The sequence below is a fragment of the Penicillium digitatum genome, chromosome 1 (genome assembly GCF_016767815.1).
Source record: "Penicillium digitatum chromosome 1, complete sequence".
Taxonomy (NCBI): Eukaryota; Fungi; Ascomycota; class Eurotiomycetes; order Eurotiales; family Aspergillaceae; genus Penicillium; species Penicillium digitatum.
This window is the reverse complement of record NC_089384.1, coordinates 3,420,837-3,441,261: the sequence shown is the minus strand read 5'-3', so window position 1 is coordinate 3,441,261 and position 20,425 is coordinate 3,420,837. Positions and strand designations below refer to the sequence as shown.

Genomic DNA, 20,425 nt, shown 5'->3' with positions numbered 1-20,425 from the left:
TTTCAAGTTTGGCAGGCTTTCAGATAAAAGCCTCAAATCACGGAATGTAAAGTATGGCTGACGTTTTAATAATAACGTTCAACAGCCTCGGGAAAACCTTCTAGTTGTGCAAAAGTAGCGGTTAGGCATGTGGGGTAGCAGACGATAGCTGGTGAAGCAAACCGGAATCCGGTCAGCGAGATAGTCCCCTTGATCTGGATTCAGATATACCGGCCTCATGTAAGAGTCGACATGAAGGGTCTTGAGGTTTGGCATGCTCAAAGTTGGAAAGCGGACACACTTCTCGGGGTCCGGGTCGTGAAAGGTGAAGACCAAGCGTCAAATGTGAAACTATGGGGAGACCACAGTTTCCAGAGCTGGCCGTATTACCGATTTGGTCCCTTGGTTATAAAATGTCATAGTTGCGGTCTTCAAAAGGTTGTTGGAAATTCTTATAGTTTCCTATCTCACGATGTGCCTTGGTGTGTGTGTTTTGTTGCCTTTTGCTTTAATCTCTCGTCGTTACGATCCTGTTAACATAGAGTGTACCAAGTTGAAAGATAGCTACTATTGAACGTAGGCCTCAGACCAAGCTTTTCTGACCGCAGCAGCAAATTAAGGCTTTTGATTACGATCAGACTACAGACAGTCCAATAAGCTTTGAACACACGAAGACACGTTTATGAATGTAGAGCACACGTGCCCTATAAATTGGATATTCCGTCTGTGAATGATAAAAGGTAGACTGCAAGGAAGAATAGAAGGTGCCTCAAAGCGCCTAAATGCCGCGGCTGTTTCATTGAGCCGTTGAAGTCATCGCTCATGTGTCCTGTTCAATATAAAATTGTCATCAGTAATAATACAAACGCAAATGCGTTCAAGCCAGCGCAGCAACACGCCCAAAGAGAGCACACAAGTCACCGGCCATTATAGGAACTGGCGAATCGCACTGCCCACCGATGGAGCAATAAGAGAACTTAAAGCCGACGCTGAAGCCTCCCGAGTGAGCGTATTGGTACAATCAAGAGTAGTAGTGGTCGAACATGTGGTTCTGCTCATCAATTGAGTCAACGATCCTCGCGAAATCTCATCGCCAGAGGGGGAAAATGCAACCGAAGAAAAAGGCAATGGTGCTGACATAGAGCGGAAGGTAGACTATAGGGGGAAGGATTCGATATTAACGAACGAATCTAAGCAAGGGATTCGGGAGGTCGCTCACTTATTGAGCCTCCACCTGGTGGCTGTTTTTGGCCAGAGCTAGACTCCCAGCCAGACTGGTATCCTGTCGATGAGGCCGAAGGAGCGCCAGTCGCCACCCAGGGCCAGACATCTGGGGTGACCCAGCTTGACGTCTCTTTGTGGGTTCCACTCCAGGGAACCGGGACGCTATCGATGGTTGCAGTAATTACAGGTGCGGACTCGGTCGATGTGGGCTCAGCGGCTCTGTTGCCATTGACTTTTCCGCCTTCTGCGATAATTGACTGCCATGAGCCACTTTTGTCGCCATATCTGTACGAAGTTCCGGTAGAGTAATCAGTCACGGTCATTGACTTCATATGCATCTTGAACGGGCCCTGGCTATAGTCTGTTAGACCACCAGCCCAGTCTGCAGGAGCACAAGCTGTTAGAAGTCACGACAGAGAGAATTTGCAGGGCAATCCCACTCACCAATAGTGCCCTTGGAGTTGTTCGGATCACCGCCAGCCCACACACCGACCTTGACCATCATCGGGCTCTGTGGGTACTGGTTGGTTTCTGCCGTCTCAGGAGTGAGAACACGAACAGTCTTGCCATCAATCGACCACACAATCTGGCTACTGGTCCAGTCGATGGAAAAAGTGTGGAAGTCGTCATGGTTTCCGGGATTATCATGGAAGGCGCCACGGCTGTATGAACTTGTGTCTCCTTTGCCGAAGTAATTGGTCTGCACTTGGGCGTCATTTCCACCCAGCCACTCCCAGTCAATTTCGTCTAGATCATCGGACTGTAGAACTGCACTGCTCACGATTCCTGTCCCTGGCGCTGCCTTGATGATGCATTCCACGCGGCCGAACATGATGTACCAGCCAGATTGAATCAGTGGACCATCACCCTGTTTAGAAATAGTGAAGGTTGCACCATTCGTTTGGTCATATGTGACGGCTCCAGTAGACTTGAAACCACCAGATGCGCCACTTGTGAAATCGAACGTCTTGTCAGATTGGCTAAATGCAGGATCGGCGGGACATGCTGCTGGATGTTAGTGACCTGTATTGACACAACCGTAGCTATGAGCCTTACACTTCTGTGTCGGATTGCAATCCGTATAAGTCTGAGCCACGACTTGCGTAGAAGACAGTAGACTCAGCGCCGCACCAAGAAAGAATCGCATGGTGGGCCTAGTGGAGTAAGTAACCTATAAGTGATCTCGCAACTATTATGCAATTTTGAAGATGAGTGTTGATACAAAAGGGTAACAAGTGAGGAAAGAAGAGCGAGGAGATTTCAAGTAAGCCAGGAGAGTACATAAACGGTCTTAAACATCTTAGGAAGGTGCCAGCCTCCTCCGTTTCGGTGGTTTCTTTTCCTGGTCGATCCGTGGGTCTCCGGCTGTCAATCGTCCAATCATATCCCGTCCCGGGTAGAGTTTGTGTCCACAGGTGGACCGGCGGTGGACCAGCTACGGAAGGAGCTACGCCACGTTGTTCCGAGTCTACTTGGTACGTGGAGTGATTCCATCTTGTCTCCCCATACACTCGGCGGGTGTGCAGTCGAGATACAAATGTGTATCCTCAGGGTCAGTGTACATCGTGCATGTACAATGGCTACTCTGGATAGTGCGTGACACAGAACACATCCGAATGGGGCATCTTCGATCAAGAACCTTGGGAAACGTCCTTACTCGGTACTTGGACATTCGTTCGATGAAACCAGTCTACCTGAGAAATCAGAAAAAAAGCGGCAAGGCCCAAGCAAAATAAATAGGTGGCAGGGTACACACGCATAACAGGACCCACAGCCCCCAGCCTCTCGCATTTACACCTCTAGTTATCAGAGATGTGATCTCATGTTGAAGATTTTCTCTACGGAGTCCTCCGTACACAATATTAATTTAAACAGAGTGCTTGTCTTCTATCGGAAACAAACAGGTGTAGTATTCATTATAATCGTAAATCCAATCTTTGGGCCAGGACTGTCTACCATTGGGTAGCCATCTCCGCGTCAGCTCTAGCGGCCTTACGAATGATGTGAATTTAACAACCAACCTAGGATAACTTTCTCAGATCTGTATCTTTCAACTAAGGGGCACACTGCCTAGGTGCGAAATTAGCAGAAGGGGTTTATCCAGACCTTGGCCGACATAAAGCTGCCGATCGATGTAAGGGCGATCTGCCGGGTTACGAATTGAGCCACAACAACGGGAGAAATCTAATCCAACAACTATAAGTTCTATCGTATCGCAATGCATAGTTTGTTTCTATGACCATGAAGAATCGCCTACGTGAAAGATCTATCCAGGTGTGCACCCAAGGCCCCTGTACGACTAGGGCGGTATGCTGGACTACCTAATTATTCCACTTATGCCACTGTGCTTTCAGCTATACGCAAAGCAACTGGCGATACTTTAACATTACTATCTGATCCTTCACTGTGGGTGACCTAGTTCCCCTCGTTCCTAGGTACGCTTCTTGCCGAAACAACTATGGTCGTGAGCGGCGGTAACAAAGAGCAAGAGTTTGAGAAGGCTCGTCAGATCGTCACCACCAGCAACGAGGCTATAGGCAAGGCGACCGTCACTGCTCATTGAACCGACACTAAAGGTCAATTCCGCCGACGGAATTCGTGAAAACACGGAGTGATCTAAGTGGATCTAATGGTTATAGATCAGGTAAATCACACGTGAAACCCAGACTTATTTGTGAGCTTTACGTCCTAGTTCGCATTGCTTAACTCAACCGTTTCGGCTCGACAGTGGGCACGAGAAATTCAAAGATAATAAGTTAATGTTCCCCTCGCCTAGATTTATAGGGTCCCTAAACTAGTGATCTCTGATGGATTGCTAGACCCACATTTCGGTTGTGTTCAATCTACTCCATAATTCATACCTTAAAGGAAACTGCGAGGAAGTGAGGATCTCTTAGTTAAATTATATGCATAGAATCCTACACGAAGCTAGTGGCATAGCCGTCATAGATACAACTCTGACACCAAGCAACCTTTCTGACCATTCCACCCCTGCTCAAACAGCAAGGGCCATGCTTTCGTCCAGGAACTAGCACTCAGCACAAAACAACATCTGCCCGGTGTTACTCCTAACGAACTGGATAGCACTCACTATACCTGTTTATTTCAAGCCAAAGAGTGAAAGTTTAGAAGAAAAAGGAGTGCTTCGGTCTTCAATCGCTACGCAATGAAGGTTGTCCGAAGTGGCTTTGATCTAGCTTATTTGAATCTCAAGGGTATTCTGTGGGCCGATCTTTTCATCTATAGTACCAGATCTCTGTGTAATAATCGGAATCTATGGCTTTTATTGGGTAAAATAGTTATTTCTCAAACATGGCCTATGGTTTGAGTGGATGTCTCACAGGGTAGATCAAATGCAACAAAGGGAACTTTAGCTGTGCAACGGTAGCAACATATTGCTTGGTGATCTAAGCTGTCACCTTCCAGATAAGCCAAGAGAGTATGAGTACAACCTTGGAAGTGCTACAGGGGTTCTTTGTCCCTCAATACCTCGAAAGTGGAATCATCCCCGGGGCTGAGATGACGGTCCACTGGCTCGAGTATGCTCCGAAAAGGGAAATGCAAGGTAAGAATGGCACCCGTGTATGGCTTAATGGATTACTAGCACGCTCTTTACGAGAGAAAGCCAAAAATAGAACAGAATACTACCAAAGTTGAAGCAGAACAAAGATGGGGGAGCTCCACAGTCTCCCTGTTGAGCACGGACAGAATCACGGACCATGCCCATTGAAAATGGTTATATCTATAAAAAAAAAAATAAGACATGGAGAGAGGTGAAGAAGTGAAGAAATAAAGAAGTGAAGAAGAATACAAGGTATAGTCTCAACTACCTAATCTGCAAGTAATTTGCAGGTTTAAGGGTGAAGATGTTCGGTGTCTTCTCAGGCAAAAAAGGGTAGCGCTAAAAGCCTCCATGAGGCTTAGTACCCGAAGCTCACACGAATTTCTTCTTCCTCCATCTCTTTCTTATTAGATCAATCTCGCGTTGAGTTTCGGGTTTTGAATTTTTAGCATTTGACGGATTTTGGCTCGGTCGTCAATACGTTGATCCGCCTTTTGTCACGAGTCACAACTATCCCCACTCTTCTTTCCCCCCCCCCCCAGTTGACCCTCTCGGACTTCAATAATCACCCCGTTCGCCTTGCCAGTATGCGCCCGGGTTGCCCTTAACCACAATCTCTTCCTAAAACCTCATGAAATAACGCCCCTTTTTGATCCTCACGCCCGACGCTAAATTCACGCCCTCGGTCTGCATCAGCTTTCCCAAACGCCTCCCTCCGCTATCCTTACGCCCCGCTAGCCATCCCAAACCCTTCGCGCTCTTGGTGACAACTCACTTATTTGCCTTGTCTCGGTTTCAAATTGAATGTCCAACAGAATTTCTTCCAGCTATTAGACTCTCTGCCGCGTCGCCGGGTTGGCCTTCACAACGTGGCGCTAGCACCCGAGACAGCAGAATTGACAACCACCTGTTGTAGCTCCCACCGGTCGCCCACACCATCCGATATTCATCGGTTCTTTTAATGCTGGACCGTTCTAAAATATTACGATCTCCCAAGATACAGCTGGCTGCAAATTGGCTAGGACCGCCGTGGTGGCATTCGGCCGAGTCTGAGCGCAGCCATGCCGGCGCGGGACCGCAACCAACCCGACAATCGTCAAGGTTCGGAGAGCTCTGAACATAGCTGGATGTCGCAAGATACAGTGCGAAACTCTGAGAGTCTGTCTCGAGATCAAGACGAGGCCTCTGTAGGAGGTCACAATGCCGACTCGTTTCCGGGTTCCTTGAAAATAGGCTCCAAGTAAGCTTTCGTTTCCCCAAATGACCTTCTGGCTTAATAAAAGCGTCGAATCCAAGCCCGGAAAGAAGAAGCGCTAAGAATTTTTTTTGTGCCAGGCCCGAGTCCTCAAACCCCCTTCGGATTGACTGGGGAAATTCCTTGTGGTCATGGAACTCCCCCAGTATTTCCCCCACCGAACAACGCAAAGCCTCTGGGTTTAGCAATCACCGCGAGGCTTTGATATTCTCGGGCAGTAGATATAGCCCGTCTCAATCATCCATCCCGAGTCCTCGACCTCCGCCCCTTCACCAATCTCGCGCCGACTCCGATGAGATTGAGTCGATTGCCCCGTGGTCCACACTCCCCAACAGTGATCAGCAAGAGGCCAGTGGTACTTTTTATCATGATTGCTCTGAGCAAGAAGCCTCACCTGCATCATTCACTTTTCGCCCCACGACCGGACGAACTATCGCAAGCGAACCGGCTGAGTATGAATATCATGGGGAACATCGCCGCCCATCTGCTGCAAGCGCAACTACAATCAGTAGCCAGGGGTCTAGATCTAGTCTTAGTCAAAAGTTCCGAAAGAAGCATTTGAAAGGTCTACTTGGAGATGACTATCCTTCGCCTGGCGAGCTTCAAACCGATGACGATGGCTCCCAGAACCCACCGAGCAGACGTGGAGGACCAGTCGACCAGTTGAAGGCGCGTGAGAGAGCGAATTCAGATGGCTCGCGCAATACGCCCGAGAACTCCAACTCCTCGCAACGTCCCCAGAGGTTGCGGGCAAACACTCCTTTACCCTCCAGTGACATCACCCCGTGGGATTACCAGAGCTTTAATGACATTCCGCAATATGGGGAGGCACCAGTACGTCATGTACCTATCGGCCCCAACGGGCAGCATCTTCCATCCTCGGAAAATGGTGCCTCGGGGCAGAGGGAGCCAAGCCGACGGGGACCTGGCAGACACCGTTCTTCACGAAGCAAGGAAGAAAACCCGACTCTTGCTGGCGATCTGGCATGGTTCCAACCCCGACCTACCACTGGCAGAGACGACATTGGATTGCGGCCGTTTAATGAGAACTACCTGCATTCAGTGACTGACATGAGCGACTCTGCTACACTCGGGGGTCGGTCAACAAGTCCAACACCCAGCATGCGCAGCGCATACCGAGACCCTGATCAGAACTCACAGCATCCCAGACTCGGCGGGTTCATCAAAAAGATCCTCGGCAAGTCGCATGACAAATCGAGAAACTCCTCCCCACCGCGGCGCGAAAGGCAAGGCAGCCTCGAAGGAAGCATTTCCTCTCGATACCCAGAGTCAGTGGATTCAGACCGAAAGAAAGATTCTGGAAAGGGCCTGATGGTTGGAAGAAAGCTTGGGAATCGTCGTGTATTCACTCATCAGGGTGGTGAATTCAATAATCCGAACAAGGACGACAAAAATCAAGAGGAGAATAAGCATTTCTTCCACCTTGACGTCGATATGGAAAACCTGAAAGGGATTGTCCGTCCACCTTCGCCTGGGCAAATGAAGCGTGGAAGGGATGGGACGACCACACCTGGCGACGATTCCAAACTTGAAAAGCCGTGGAATGCGCCTGAAAGTTGGCAGGTCAGGGGGCCCATTGACCCTACTTTAGAAGACCCTACCTTGGAAGAACCTACCACTGGCCCTCGTGAGCGTGAAGCTTCGTACTTTATTCGGATCTTCCGAATCGATTCTACTTTTGCCACGCTATCAGCTGGTCTGAATGCTACCGTGTCTGAGATCCTTCTGATGCTTGGTCGGAAGTCTTTTTTGCAAGATCACCTCAACAATTATGAGATTGTTCTGCGTAAACATGATCTTTCACGGCAACTTGACCACAATGAGCGACCTATTCAAATGCAAAAGCGGCTGCTGGAACAAGTTGGTTATACGCAAATGGACCGCATCGGAGATATTGGCCGCGAGGATCACAGTTATCTCTGTCGCTTCATCTTCCTGCCGACTAAGCTCAGTGGTTACAGCAGTCTCGAGAGTGAACCGGGTTTCAACAAAGTGCAAAAGTTCAGTCATGTGGATCTCCAAGGCCGCAGTCTTGTCACTATTCCAATTACGCTGTATGCAAAATCCTCCGAGATTATCTCGCTGAACTTGTCGAGGAACTTGTCTTTAGACGTCCCCAAAGACTTCATTCAAAGCTGCATTAATCTGCGAGAAATCAAGTTCATCGGAAATGAGGCCTCATTTCTTCCACAAAGCTTCGGTTTAGCCAGTCGATTGACCTATTTGGATGTGTCTAACAATTGCCTTGAGGACTTGGATCACGCGGGTCTCGATCGACTGACTGGTCTTGTTAGCATCAAGATGGCGAACAATCAGTTAACCAAGCTTCCCAGCTCTTTCGGTAATTTCCAAAACCTGCGAAGCCTGAACATGTCTTCAAACAGTTTCAAGGTCTTTCCCGAATTCCTTTGCAATTTAAAGAGTCTGGTTGATCTCGACATCAGTTTCAATGGCATAGAAGAACTTCCCAATATCGGCCGCTTGGCCACTCTTGAACGCCTCTGGATGACGAACAATAATTTGAGCGGGCCTCTCGATGATTCCTTCAGGGAACTTGTGAATCTCAAGGAGTTTGATGGGCGCTTCAATGCTATCACCAACATCGATGCTCTCTCTAGTCTTCCACGCCTAGAGCAGATATTCTTCGGTCATAATCTTCTATCACGTTTCAAAGGATCCTTCCCGAGGTTGCGAAGTTTACATCTGGACCACTGCCCTATGACGCAATTTGATGTTGATGCTCCTATTCCAACACTGACTTCTTTGAACCTCGCCTCTGGCAAGCTTTCCCAATTCAGGGATACCATTTTCGAAAATTGCCCGAATATTACAAAGCTCATCCTCGACAAAAACCACATATCCTCGGTATCGGCTCAGATTGGCAAGTTGCGTCGGCTGGAACACTTCAGTATGATCAAGAACCCACTTTCGTCTTTGCCCCCAACTCTGGGTTGCCTTGCAGAGCTCAAGCATCTAAATTTAAGGGAGTGCAATTTGAATTCTCTGCCAGCTGAAATTTGGCATTGTGCTAAGCTGGAAATACTCAACGTATCCTCAAACATCCTGTCGAGCTTTCCAAAGTGCGGTGCTCCGTACCCTCAAGTCCCCGGTGAGCCTTCAACCACACCTGGGACTACACCTGGCATTGCTGGAAACCCCAGCTATGAAGATATAGGCCCACTGGATGAACCAAGTCTACGTCGACCGAGTCAAACGTCGAATGGTGTCATGAATTCCGTGTCACCGAACGGGTACCGGAATCCTTCAAATGCTCAATCCAGTAGGAAGGTATCGACGGTGTCGCCATCATTTATCGACACGAACTCAGTGACCCGGAAGGACTCAAACTTCTCTCAGCAGATTGCAATGACGTTTGCGGCATCCCTTCGAACACTTTCACTTGCCGACAACAGACTTGAAGATGATGTTTTCCGGGAACTTTCCTTGCTCCCAGAGCTGCGCATTGTCAATCTTTCCTACAATGACCTGACGGAATTACCGCAAGGCATCCTCAAAAGGTGGCCGTTGATTTCCGAGCTGTACCTGTCGGGTAACGAGTTGACCTCTCTCCCATCTGATGACCTGGAAGAGGGAAGTAACCTCAAAATTCTACACATCAATGCCAACCGCTTCCAAGTCTTGCCTGCAGAACTTTGCAAGGTAAGCAAGCTGTCCATTTTGGATGTGGGGAGTAACGGGCTCAAATACAACGTGTCAAATTGGCCTTATGACTGGAATTGGAACTGGAACCGTAATCTCAAGTATCTGAACTTCTCGGGCAACAAACGTCTGGAAATCAAGCCAAATATCGCGTCACTGGGTCCCCCGGCCGCCAATGGCGCTGACCTGACTGACTTTAACTCCCTGACCCATCTCCGCGTACTGGGACTGATGGATGTCACACTTACTATTCCCACCATTCCAGAGGAAACCGAAGATCGCCGTGTAAGAACATCTGCCTCCTTTGCTGGCACTCTTGCCTACGGTATGGCCGACTCTCTTGGTAAGACCGAGCATCTATCCATTATCGATATGATTGTTCCGCGGTTGAAGCAAGATAACGTGGAAACGCTTTTGGGAATGTTCGACGGACAGACTCTTTCCAGTGGTGGTTCTCGCGTCGCAAAGTACTTGCACGAGAATTTCACTTCTACCTTCTCGTTTGAGCTTAAGAAGCTCCAGCGAGATCAGGGTGAAACACCATTGGATGCACTCCGACGGTCATTCTTAGCATTGAATAAGAATATGGCTGGCTCTGCCTACAGGTCCATCGATGACCGTGAGGTCCGGCAGTACCATCGAGGATCGACTGCGGCCAAGATGCTTAATCAGGACGATATTCAGTCCGGGGGTGTTGCTACTGTCCTGTATCTGAACAATATGGACTTGTACGCCGCCAACGTTGGTGATGCTCAGGCTATTTTGATCCGGTCAGATGGTTCAATGCTTTCTTTAACGCAAAATCATGATCCCGCAGAACCTAACGAGCGCGCACGCATTCGTGAAGCGGGAGGTTTTGTGTCTCGCACTGGGAAGCTCAATGATGTCCTCACCGTATCAAGGTGCTTTGGACACTTCCCTATGATGCCTGCTGTCATTGCGGCCCCTTCCACAATGCATACCGTCTTGACTGAACAAGATGAGATGATCGTATTGGCATCAAAAGAACTTTGGGATTTTGTCACTCCCGAGGTGGTGGTTGACATCACTAGGAGAGAACAGCCAGACTTGATGTTTGCAGCTCAAAAGCTACGTGATTTGGCCATCTCCTTTGGTGCCACCAACAAGTTGATGGTTATGATTCTCGGCGTTGGGGAAATTCAAAGGAGACGGCCAAAGCCTCGTCCTTCTCTCAACACTGGCTCGTCCACGTTTGCTGAGGAGCAGATCATACCCACAGCCAAGCGCCCCAAGAAGCGTGACGGTCCTGGGGATTCGCGACTCGCGCGCTTTGAACACGTGAATGCCCCCGAGGGTGAATTGACTATCATGTTCACTGACATCAAGAAATCCACGAGTCTATGGGAGATTTGTCCGGACGCGATGCGCTCTGCTATTCAAATCCACAATGACATCCTGCGCCGGCAACTTGCAATCTTCGGTGGCTACGAGGTCAAGACAGAAGGTGATGCCTTTATGGTAGCTTTCTCAACTACGACGGCTGCCCTGCTATGGTGTTTCAACTGTCAAAACCAACTCCTTGAAGCTGAATGGCCTACGGAAATTCTCGATCAACCTCAGTGCCGGGTTGTGGTAGATATGGACAATAATGTTATCTTCCGTGGCCTGTCTGTGCGCATGGGTGGTCATTGGGGCGAGCCTGTATGCGCGAAAGATCCGGTCACCAGTCGAATGGACTATTTCGGTCCAATGGTGAATCGCGCGTCGCGGATTTCCGCGGTCGCCGACGGAGGTCAAATTTTCGTTTCATCAGATTTCATGACCGACATCCACCGCAGCCTCGAGATTTTCGCGGATGCTGAGCGTTCTGCATCCACCAGCTCGACTGACAGCAACTCCCGCGGCGATAGCCTCGGCCACAACATTCGTCGCGAACTGCAACAGCTCAATAGTCAAGGATTCGTCATCAAGGATCAAGGCGAAAGAAAGCTGAAGGGTCTGGAAAATCCGGAACCCCTCTACCTTGTTTACCCCTCCGCACTTTCTGGTCGCATGATCTCTTCGGACGAATCCCAGGATCGTGACAGCTCTGTCGCAACTATCAGCCCAGATAACCAACTTGACATTCAAACGAACATCATTTGGCGTCTCTGGGAAGTTACACTCCGTCTCGAACGACTTTGCGGTGCTTTGGAGCATCCAAGTGAACCAAGCCTCAGGGAGCCGAACTTCGCTCTCTTCAACATGGTCAAGAGGCACGGCGGTGAGCTCAACGACTCGACCGTTCTCAGTTTAGTCGACCAACAAGTCACCCGCATCGAGGTCATTATTACACCAACTCCTTTTTTGCTTTACTTCCAATGCTAACAAATTCTAGGTATGCATCAACACACTCTCCATACGCCACATGATGCGTCCTTTCAAACCAGGCGACACCCTCAGTGACCACGCCGTACCTATCAGCGATGTACTGCAGCAACTACAAACACAACTCGCCGAATTCCAAGCTCTCAAGGAGCAGATGGCCGTTGGTGCTGCGGGCAACATCGGCGGTCGACCAACTCATGTCAAAATCGGTCCTTCAGGCAGTATCGACAGCGGTATTACCTCCACCTCGTCCTCTTTCCTCCACCTTCCCAGCGATGCCAATCACTCTTTTGAAACCGGCCGCGGCTAGCACTGATTTCCGCCGTCTGCTTTATCGCACTAATTTAAATCCTACTTTTGCATTCCTTTAACTTGCTTCCTTGACTTTTTTTCCCTTCTTGCTCTATCTCTCTGGCTTTGGTTTAGTGGGTGGCGTCCCACTGGCGGGAGGGGGTCTGCAGGTTGTTTATATAAAGCATTATGTTATGGAGCCACGGTGATTGTTTCGGTATCTTTTTTTGTTACTGGCCTTGATCTTTGAGTTTTAGGGCTGTACCTGACTCGAGCAGTGAATGTATATTACATTCAATGTGCAACTACTTACATGGGCTTTTGTCTTGTCATTTTCTTCAATCTTGATAATGCCTCAGTAAAGTCACCCGTGGATACCTGCTACAGGCATTTATAATGTCCAGAAAGGTAAATTGACTTCGTAGCACAGACTTCACAATAGACATGGACATCATGAGATCAATGTGAGCATCGCACAACAAAAACACATTTTTCCGATAGGGAGGTTATAAGATAGATGCTTGGCATCCCAATGCTTTGCTCTTTTGAATTCAAGCACATGCTCCAAGCAAAGTCCCTTGCATTGGTTGTGCTTTTTACCGCATTCATACAAATCTAATAGACATTTAAGATGACCTTCCAAATACATGTCGGTATGTCCATATACCTAATGGATCAGTTTATTAAAAAGTCCTACTTCGTCAAGGATAGAGACCGCATGAGCAGCCGACTTTTTGATGCCAAATTCCAGGGGTCAGCTGAACTGTCGTCTCCAGGGTGATCATAGCTGCTGGCCTGAGGCGTCAACGTCACCTTTGACTGGTCACGTGTCATTGTTTATGCGTGCGTCATCGACCTTGTTTTCTTTTTTTCTTCATCTGCTCACCCCTTCACCTGGTAAGCCGAATTCAAGAAGATTAAAAGGAAGAAACGTCTGTTTCTTGAGCTTTGTTACTTCCTTTACATCGTTCAAGTCGTCAGTCCCAACGAAAGCCATTTTTCCCGCCCCGCCTGTTGCCCTGGCTACGAACTGAACGAATGATCGAACTGACAGCTCGACTAAAAGCAACATTTCTTCTGCCCCAGTTAAGTTCAAAAAAGGGAACGATCAGTGGCACTTCACTTGCATATTGCAACATCATCGAGCCACGCACCTGTGCTGCAAGTTCGGAGTCCATCTTGACAAAAACCCCCTTGACTACGCCATCTCGGTCGGGGTTTTCGCGCGCTAAGCAGGCCGCAACGTCGCACACTGCACGCCACACAAAATGGCGGATGAACTGGAATACCTCCATCCAGATTTCGATCTGAACTCTCTCACCGTTCCTCGTCTCCGCTCCATCCTTGTCAGCCACGATATTCCGTACCCTGCCTCGGCAAAGAAGGCTCAACTGATCAGCATCCTTGAAGATGAAGTCCTTCCGCAAGCCAGAAAGCTCTTACGCGACCGTGACACGGTTCGACGAACCAGTATGGGGATTACAGACATGAGCAGTCGTTCGACGTCGGTGGCTAGCGATGCGAACGACAGAGAGTCGATGCCTCCTCCACCAACACCTTCAACAGTCGGATCCACGAGAAGAGGCGAGCGAGGTACATCGCGACGCAGTACCCGTCACTCTACTGTAGAAATTGATGATGGTTTTGGCCCTGCCACGCCTGTCAGAAATAAAAAGCGTACGAACGTTGCTGGCTCGGTGGGTAAACACGCCCGCACATCTGACACGGAAACTGGCGACGACACATTCGCCACTCCGGTCGCTGCTACTCGCCCTACGCCTCGCAAATCTACAGCTAGAAAGGTAGGACGGAACGAGGTCTTTCCCTCGACAGAAGTGGATGAATACAATCCTACTGGTGTCAAGTCAGAGCCACGCGATGAGAGCACATTCACGGATGACAACCCTTTCCAGAGTGGAAGCCCTGAGGCCCCTAAAAGCGCGAGGATGAGCTATGACGGCAAGAGGAAGAGCGTTTCGCGCCTATCCACCGACAGCCCAGCTCGGGGCCGCGGATACAGGTCACGGAAATCAACAACCCCATCCAGCATTCAGCAAGATAATGGTTTCCAGCCACCCATGCGGGATTCCTTTGACTTCGCCTCTCGGTTGATGCCTCCGCAGGAGGAATCGGAAGAATCCGAGGATGACGACGAAAGCGAAATTGGGGCGGGTGAGGAATTCACGCCGGAGGAACAGCTCGCTATGTCTATGGAGAATGATCAGTACTCGCGACAAATTCAGCCTAGGCGAAGACCCCAAAATCAAGGAACTCTCAGCCGCTTAGCCCCGTGGATGGTCATTATATCACTGGCTGGCAGTTTTGGTACCTGGTGGCGCAAAGAAAAGCTTGAGATTGGATATTGCGGCCTGGGAAAGCCCACCTGGTCTTTGGCAGAGACCAAGGTTCCTGAGTGGGCGAATGTTCTGGAGCCTCGGTGCGAACCATGCCCAAGCCACGCCTTCTGCTACCCGGATTTTGAAGTGCGCTGTGAAAATGATTTCCTTTTGAAGCCCCATCCTCTTGCCCTTGGAGGCCTGGTGCCGTTGCCGCCAACATGTGAACCCGATAGTGAAAAGGAGCGCCGCGTAAAGGCTGTTGCTGATAAAGCGATTGAGGAGCTTCGTGAGCGCCGGGCAAAGTGGGAATGCGGTCAGCTGAAGGAAGACGGCAAGGGCGCCAGATCTCCAGACATCAGCGAGCCAGAGCTGAGGGAAGAGGTGGCCAAGAAACGCCGCAAGGGCCTGAGTGACACCGAATTTGACGAGCTGTGGAAGGGCGCCATTGGTGAGATCCTTGGTAAAGATGAAGTTACAAGAAAGACCAAGCAGTAAGTTTTCTCCATTCTAGGAGGGATTCTTGTGTCTCCTTTGCTACCCTCATCGCTCTGGATTATCACATCCAGCGGAATTTCTTAAATAAAGATCTGGTCTGACATTGTGTACCGGAACTGACAGAGACGCGTTCGCAATCACAGAAATTCCGACATCCTCATCCTCTCGTCTACCTCCATTGCACGGCTCCCACTCGCATGCGCCGTCCGCCGCCACTTCCGACTCGCTCTCCTCGCATATCGACTCCCTATTTCAGTTCTAATCATGGCTATTGGTCTCCTTGTGTACGCTCGTGCGCGTGTCCTCGCACGTCGGTCTGACATTGCTCGCGTGCCGGAATTAGTAGCTACAACCCTTGACCGACTATCCACGCAAGCTGCACTATACGCCCGCGGCGATGCCAAAGAACCGCATATTGCTATAGGTCAGCTTCGCGATGACGTCCTCCGCTTTGAACTCCAAGGCAAGCGCCGCGAGGAGCTCTGGCGACGGGTCCGCAACTTTGTCGAGGGCAACGCTAATGTCCGCGCTTCTGTGCGAGAAGGACGTAGCGGTGATGTTTCTCGAGTCTGGGAGTGGATCGGTGGGATCAACGCTGTCGGCGAGCCGGAAAATCTTGGTCGCCGTGAGAATGCACGATTCTCCATCCCTTCTCCACCTGGCAACATGGTGGCAAGCCCTCACACCCCTGCGGGTGAATGCCAACCCGAGTCTATCTCTAGTCCGAGAGAGTCTCGCCGCTGGGACGAGAGCCGTCCGATCTACTGATTCTTGTCCTGCTGTCTGGAGGGTACCTTTGTTATATGCACGCAGCTCGGCTGTGATTGTATCCTTTATGACATCGCACCCGTTTCTCTTTCCCTACGTATGAGATGTGGCTCTTGTTTTCCTGGGTTTTCTTGTCCTTTTAACACACTTTATTCCCAGTTCTCTTCGCCTACCTCATCAGTACATATTATTTCTTGTCCATACAAGTTCCATCACCTATTCCAATCAAAATCTTTAATTTTTCTTAGACACGATCTTCGTACTTTGCGCACGATGCATAAAATAATGCAGTTTCTACAATCCCTTTCACGGATTTTTGTCAGTATGGCAAGCACAGCACGGATGTTGTATGCAACACACCCCATCAGGTATCTGTATCTTAAGGGCTGTTATCACACCGATGGAACTAGAGCTTCTCCAGTTGCATGCGCACAATCCAGGAGAATGCCACACATTCAGTGCTCCTAGTGCGTATAGTGCTCCGTACCACCAAGGGCAGAGTATCGTGTTTCAGCTCGATGACCCATGCAATACCAGCCGATCGTGAAAAGATCAAGACCCACAGTAAATTCCGGTATTGCTTGTGTGTATATGTTGTATGTCGCTCGGTCAACGGCCATGTGGACCAAAGCAGGCATTGGCACGCTCGTTCGACTGTGTAACCAGTGCGAAGAGTATAGAAGCACTCGCTCTATGCAGGTAAGAACAAAGGTGTAATGAAGTAAATACTGTACTTTTGAAATCCATCTCGGTCAGTCACACACTCTGTCTAGAACTAGTTAGTTAGCCTGTCTGCAGGTTCGAAAGTAAGTGTGCATCTCGCTCTCGCTCTCGCTCTTGGCCGTCCCCATTCTTGATGCCCAACGTACTCCGCATCAAACTTATTAAACAACATCCCCGTTGATTTCAAACCCCTAGTCCCCGTGTACCTTGGTTTGTATTAACGGTCTAGACGCCGATTGGCCGAGCTGATTACTGGGACGTGTAGGGTGTGTGTTAAAGGCTGTCTGTTGCTTTTTTAGGTCTTGGTCTCCTGAGAAGTTTTTGTATTGACAGCTTCGAACATCACTTCTCATGTTCACTCATTTCATTGGAAGCTCAGATCAAGCAGCGCTGCCTCGACGACACTATGTACTGTAAGGCGCGCGATTCACGTATATAGGTGCGGAGTACTCCGTACCACAATTTGAAATAGCATCGGGAACCCATCTACTCCGTAGGGAATTACACAGAACTTCATGTAGGAGTTGCTCCGCAAATGTGTGTCTACCACCACAGTGGTTCAAAAAGTGTATCTGCAACATACAGATACGCGAGACTCACTTCGCACATCGCCGAGGTAGGTATTGCAGCAAAGACCCTTTAAGAAGAGAGAAGCATTATGTTGTAACTGATACCTGACAGCTAGATGCATGGTTTCAAATCCCGAGGTTAAAAAGGGCCTCTTGTCTAGCCAGTCAGCTAATCAAATCGGCCCCCATGTTTTGTTTGGGGGAAGAGGTTTCATATGTTGTAGGGAAACGGGGCTGCTTTTGTGTGTTTGGGGTATACGGGACGTTGCACCTGACACGAAAGTACCTACATCGGGAAGGTAAGATAGCCCTAAAAAATTATGCCTCTTGTAGCAAATCCCGATTTTGGCCACTTCTGGGGAGTAATCCAATGGAGGCATCCTATCAAGAAAGGCTGAGGGCAACGGAGTGGATACGGGCACTATCCGTACTCCGTGTCCAGTGCTCCGCAAGGTCTTGATCATTTTTTTTACCCTTTTTCACAAGATTGCGTTCTCATCTCCGGCCCCGCTCTCTTGAGTGCCGAGATGCAGTAAGTTAGGGCAACATGTAATGATCTAGTAGGTTTAGTGTGGGCGACTGCTTGCTCTGGGGTAACATTCGCAAGCTTTCTTCCTTGCACAGCCGTATGTAGCCCTAGGAAGGAAGTAGAATTCTACTTCCACAGTTGGAATTTGTACTGGGTAGGGGCCACGTAGCGTCGTGGCGCCGAAGATCGGTGAACGGGCTCCAGAAATGTGCGTCGGTAGAAGCACGGGGGGGGTGGGGGGTCAGGACAGTGGAGAAATATGTAAATTATGGAGAGTGGTTGTATTGATATGGGGTAATATTGCACAGATTGCAGATACACCTACGGAGTACAACATATGTCTCTGGTGGTTTCTTCCGTTGGACTCGCTTCTATCGAGTCAGCAGTCTAACATATGAATGAGGTTGAATGAATAGCGGGTGAGAAACGATTGTTCACCTCTCTGCAGACCCCCTTCACTCGCTATTTGAGCAATGGTTGAATGAGCCAACAAAAGCAACGGTTGTGAATAGATTCTTGAATGCGTTCAAGGGTTTCTCAGTAAGAAGCAAATAATGTCTAGTGGGAAAGTATTCTCCCGAAAAGTTATTGAATGCCATAGTAACAGCCGTGTTTAAGTCTGCGGTGACGGACTTTTGTCTCTCAATACCTTCGCTTTTGAACTAAAATAACTTCTGGGTATTTAGAGTACAAGAACAGAAGTTCGTATAACATCAAAAAAGCCTCGGCGTCAGGAACAGAATGAGGACATTGAAACCTTCTCAAATGAGACGATAGAAACTCTTTGCCGACACCAGTCAGAATGCTGAAGGATGGTCCAATTTAAACATAAAAGCTTATCACAGGGTGCGTCTATTGTTTACTGATGTTTACTCTGTACGGAGTACATATGATGGAGTTAAGACGAATGGGGCAGTCAAGGGATTCACCTATTAATCACTATGAACAAACCGTGGTAGCCAAGACAGTGCTTAGAGCCCCCGTTGTGAGTACTCTATACACTTATGGCGGTATTCCTCTCTTCAGCTCGATTAATGGTATGTGACACTTGGGGACGGATGAAGTTTCCAGACAGATTTAAGCTACTTAGCACTAAGAGTGACGAGAGAGGCATTCAATTTTTATTCAATGGCGGCCTTTGCAAATTAATCCCATGATGTAGTAGAGATTATAGTGTAAGTTGCACGTTTTTGAGTAAAATGATCACTTTAGCGACTCGCATGTCTTTGGTGCACCTGTGTGGCAAATAGGCATGGTAGGGATATTACAGTGCTTCAGTGGGGTTTGCACATTGTCCACCGCATAGTTTAGGCAGATTGTAGGTGGAGTTTCTAGACGAGGGGTAAATGTCCCCCGAGAGGAACAGAAACAGGATATCTTAGGATGTATGGATACACGCTCAACAGTGTAGGGGAAGGGAACCTGGAATCATCCCCCGAAACCCTGCGCAGGAAGCTATGAAGTCCAGAAATAGAGTGGGATCATTCAGAGAGAGAGAGAGAGAGAAACAGATTCTTATCAGAGTCTAGACCATCCCCATCGCCAAAGTTAACCGAAAATGTCAAAGAGACGAATGAAGGGCTTCTGTCCATTTTTTCTTTTCCAAACATAGAAAGGGAACCAACAAAGCCGATTTGAGATCAACCAATGATGTTCAGTGTAAGTGATCACCATCGGTGTGAGGGTGAAGAGTCTATGGAAATCTGAGCGGTTGAGCCTATCAATTACCCCGGAAGATTACTCCGAGCTTGATATATATTAGGGTAGTGGATAAGGACCGGACATGTCAACTGGTACTCCGTACATAAAAGGCTATGAATGACAGTCCGAACGTAAAAGAATGAAAGGAAAAGAGCACATAGTACGGAGTAAATCAGACAATATAGGTTAACAGGGATTCAGTCGTTTCTACGGAGAACTTGGTACCTCGTCCTTAGATGGCCATTAGCTCCGCTACGACCCTTTTACTCCGTACTTCCATACAACCGCAGAGGTTAAGAAGAGATTTGCTATGCGGGTTTCGGTAGAAAGATATATCAAGCATCTACAACATTCAGATCAAACTTCATACTTGGATTTGATATTTGAGATCAACAATTCTTACCTTGAGCCTCAACAATCCTTTGCATATTTTCTGAACAAAATAGGCCCACATCCTCCACTCACGTCTCGATCCCTCTCCTCACTTTGCCCGGGGGGGTTTTTTCTGAATAATTTCTTTTTCCTTTATTATTTTTCTTCCAATTTTTTATGTTATTTTCTGACCTGTGATTTTCCGGGTATTTTCATCACCTCACAACCTTCATTTTTTTTATTTTTTAGATTTCGTTTTTTTCCCTGTTCACTCCCTTTTCCCGCACTTGCCCTCATGCCCTCTTAATTTCGGCAGCGCACAGTGCAGAATTCACTGCAGAGGTCTAGCGCAGCCCCAACTCCTCTCTTCTATCACTCTCCATGACCTTTCCGTCTGCCACGTGATTTACTTGGTTATCATGCTTTCAAATGGTGGTTGGGAAAACAGAGAGTTGGGCTTCTGATTCGCTATTTATCTCTTTGTTTTCTGCACAGAATTGATGAGTGATCAGACACCTCGAGGCTATAGGCCTATTGCGCCTCGTACCAGGTTACTCAAAGGGGGAGACGGAGGAGAGGCAGCAGGGAGTTCAGCTGGTAGGAGTGCAC

At 48.7% G+C, this 20,425-nt stretch overlaps 3 protein-coding genes across 3 annotated transcripts; 2 read left to right on the top strand and 1 right to left on the bottom strand.

The window, feature by feature from the left end:
* Positions 1 to 1,066: 1,066 nt before the first annotated feature.
* Positions 1,067 to 2,350, bottom strand: Pdw03_3515 (Cell wall glucanase, putative; the record flags this gene model as incomplete). The annotated part of the gene is made up of 6 exons (XM_066100513.1): positions 1,067 to 1,134; positions 1,199 to 1,585; positions 1,648 to 1,714; positions 1,763 to 1,903; positions 1,985 to 2,208; positions 2,260 to 2,350. The coding sequence occupies 6 exons, from the start codon at positions 2,348 to 2,350 to the stop codon at positions 1,067 to 1,069; spliced, it is 978 nt and encodes a 325-aa protein (XP_065955913.1).
* A 3,476-nt stretch (positions 2,351 to 5,826) lies between these two features.
* On the top strand, positions 5,827 to 12,339 carry Pdw03_3514 (Adenylate cyclase AcyA; the record flags this gene model as incomplete). The annotated part of the gene is made up of 3 exons (XM_014676618.1): positions 5,827 to 6,005; positions 6,101 to 11,984; positions 12,040 to 12,339. The coding sequence occupies 3 exons, from the start codon at positions 5,827 to 5,829 to the stop codon at positions 12,337 to 12,339; spliced, it is 6,363 nt and encodes a 2,120-aa protein (XP_014532104.1).
* A 1,249-nt stretch (positions 12,340 to 13,588) lies between these two features.
* Positions 13,589 to 15,922, top strand: Pdw03_3513 (Sister chromatid separation protein (Src1), putative; the record flags this gene model as incomplete). The annotated part of the gene is made up of 2 exons (XM_014676620.1): positions 13,589 to 15,150; positions 15,298 to 15,922. The coding sequence occupies 2 exons, from the start codon at positions 13,589 to 13,591 to the stop codon at positions 15,920 to 15,922; spliced, it is 2,187 nt and encodes a 728-aa protein (XP_014532106.1).
* Between the last annotated feature and the right edge of the window lie 4,503 nt (positions 15,923 to 20,425).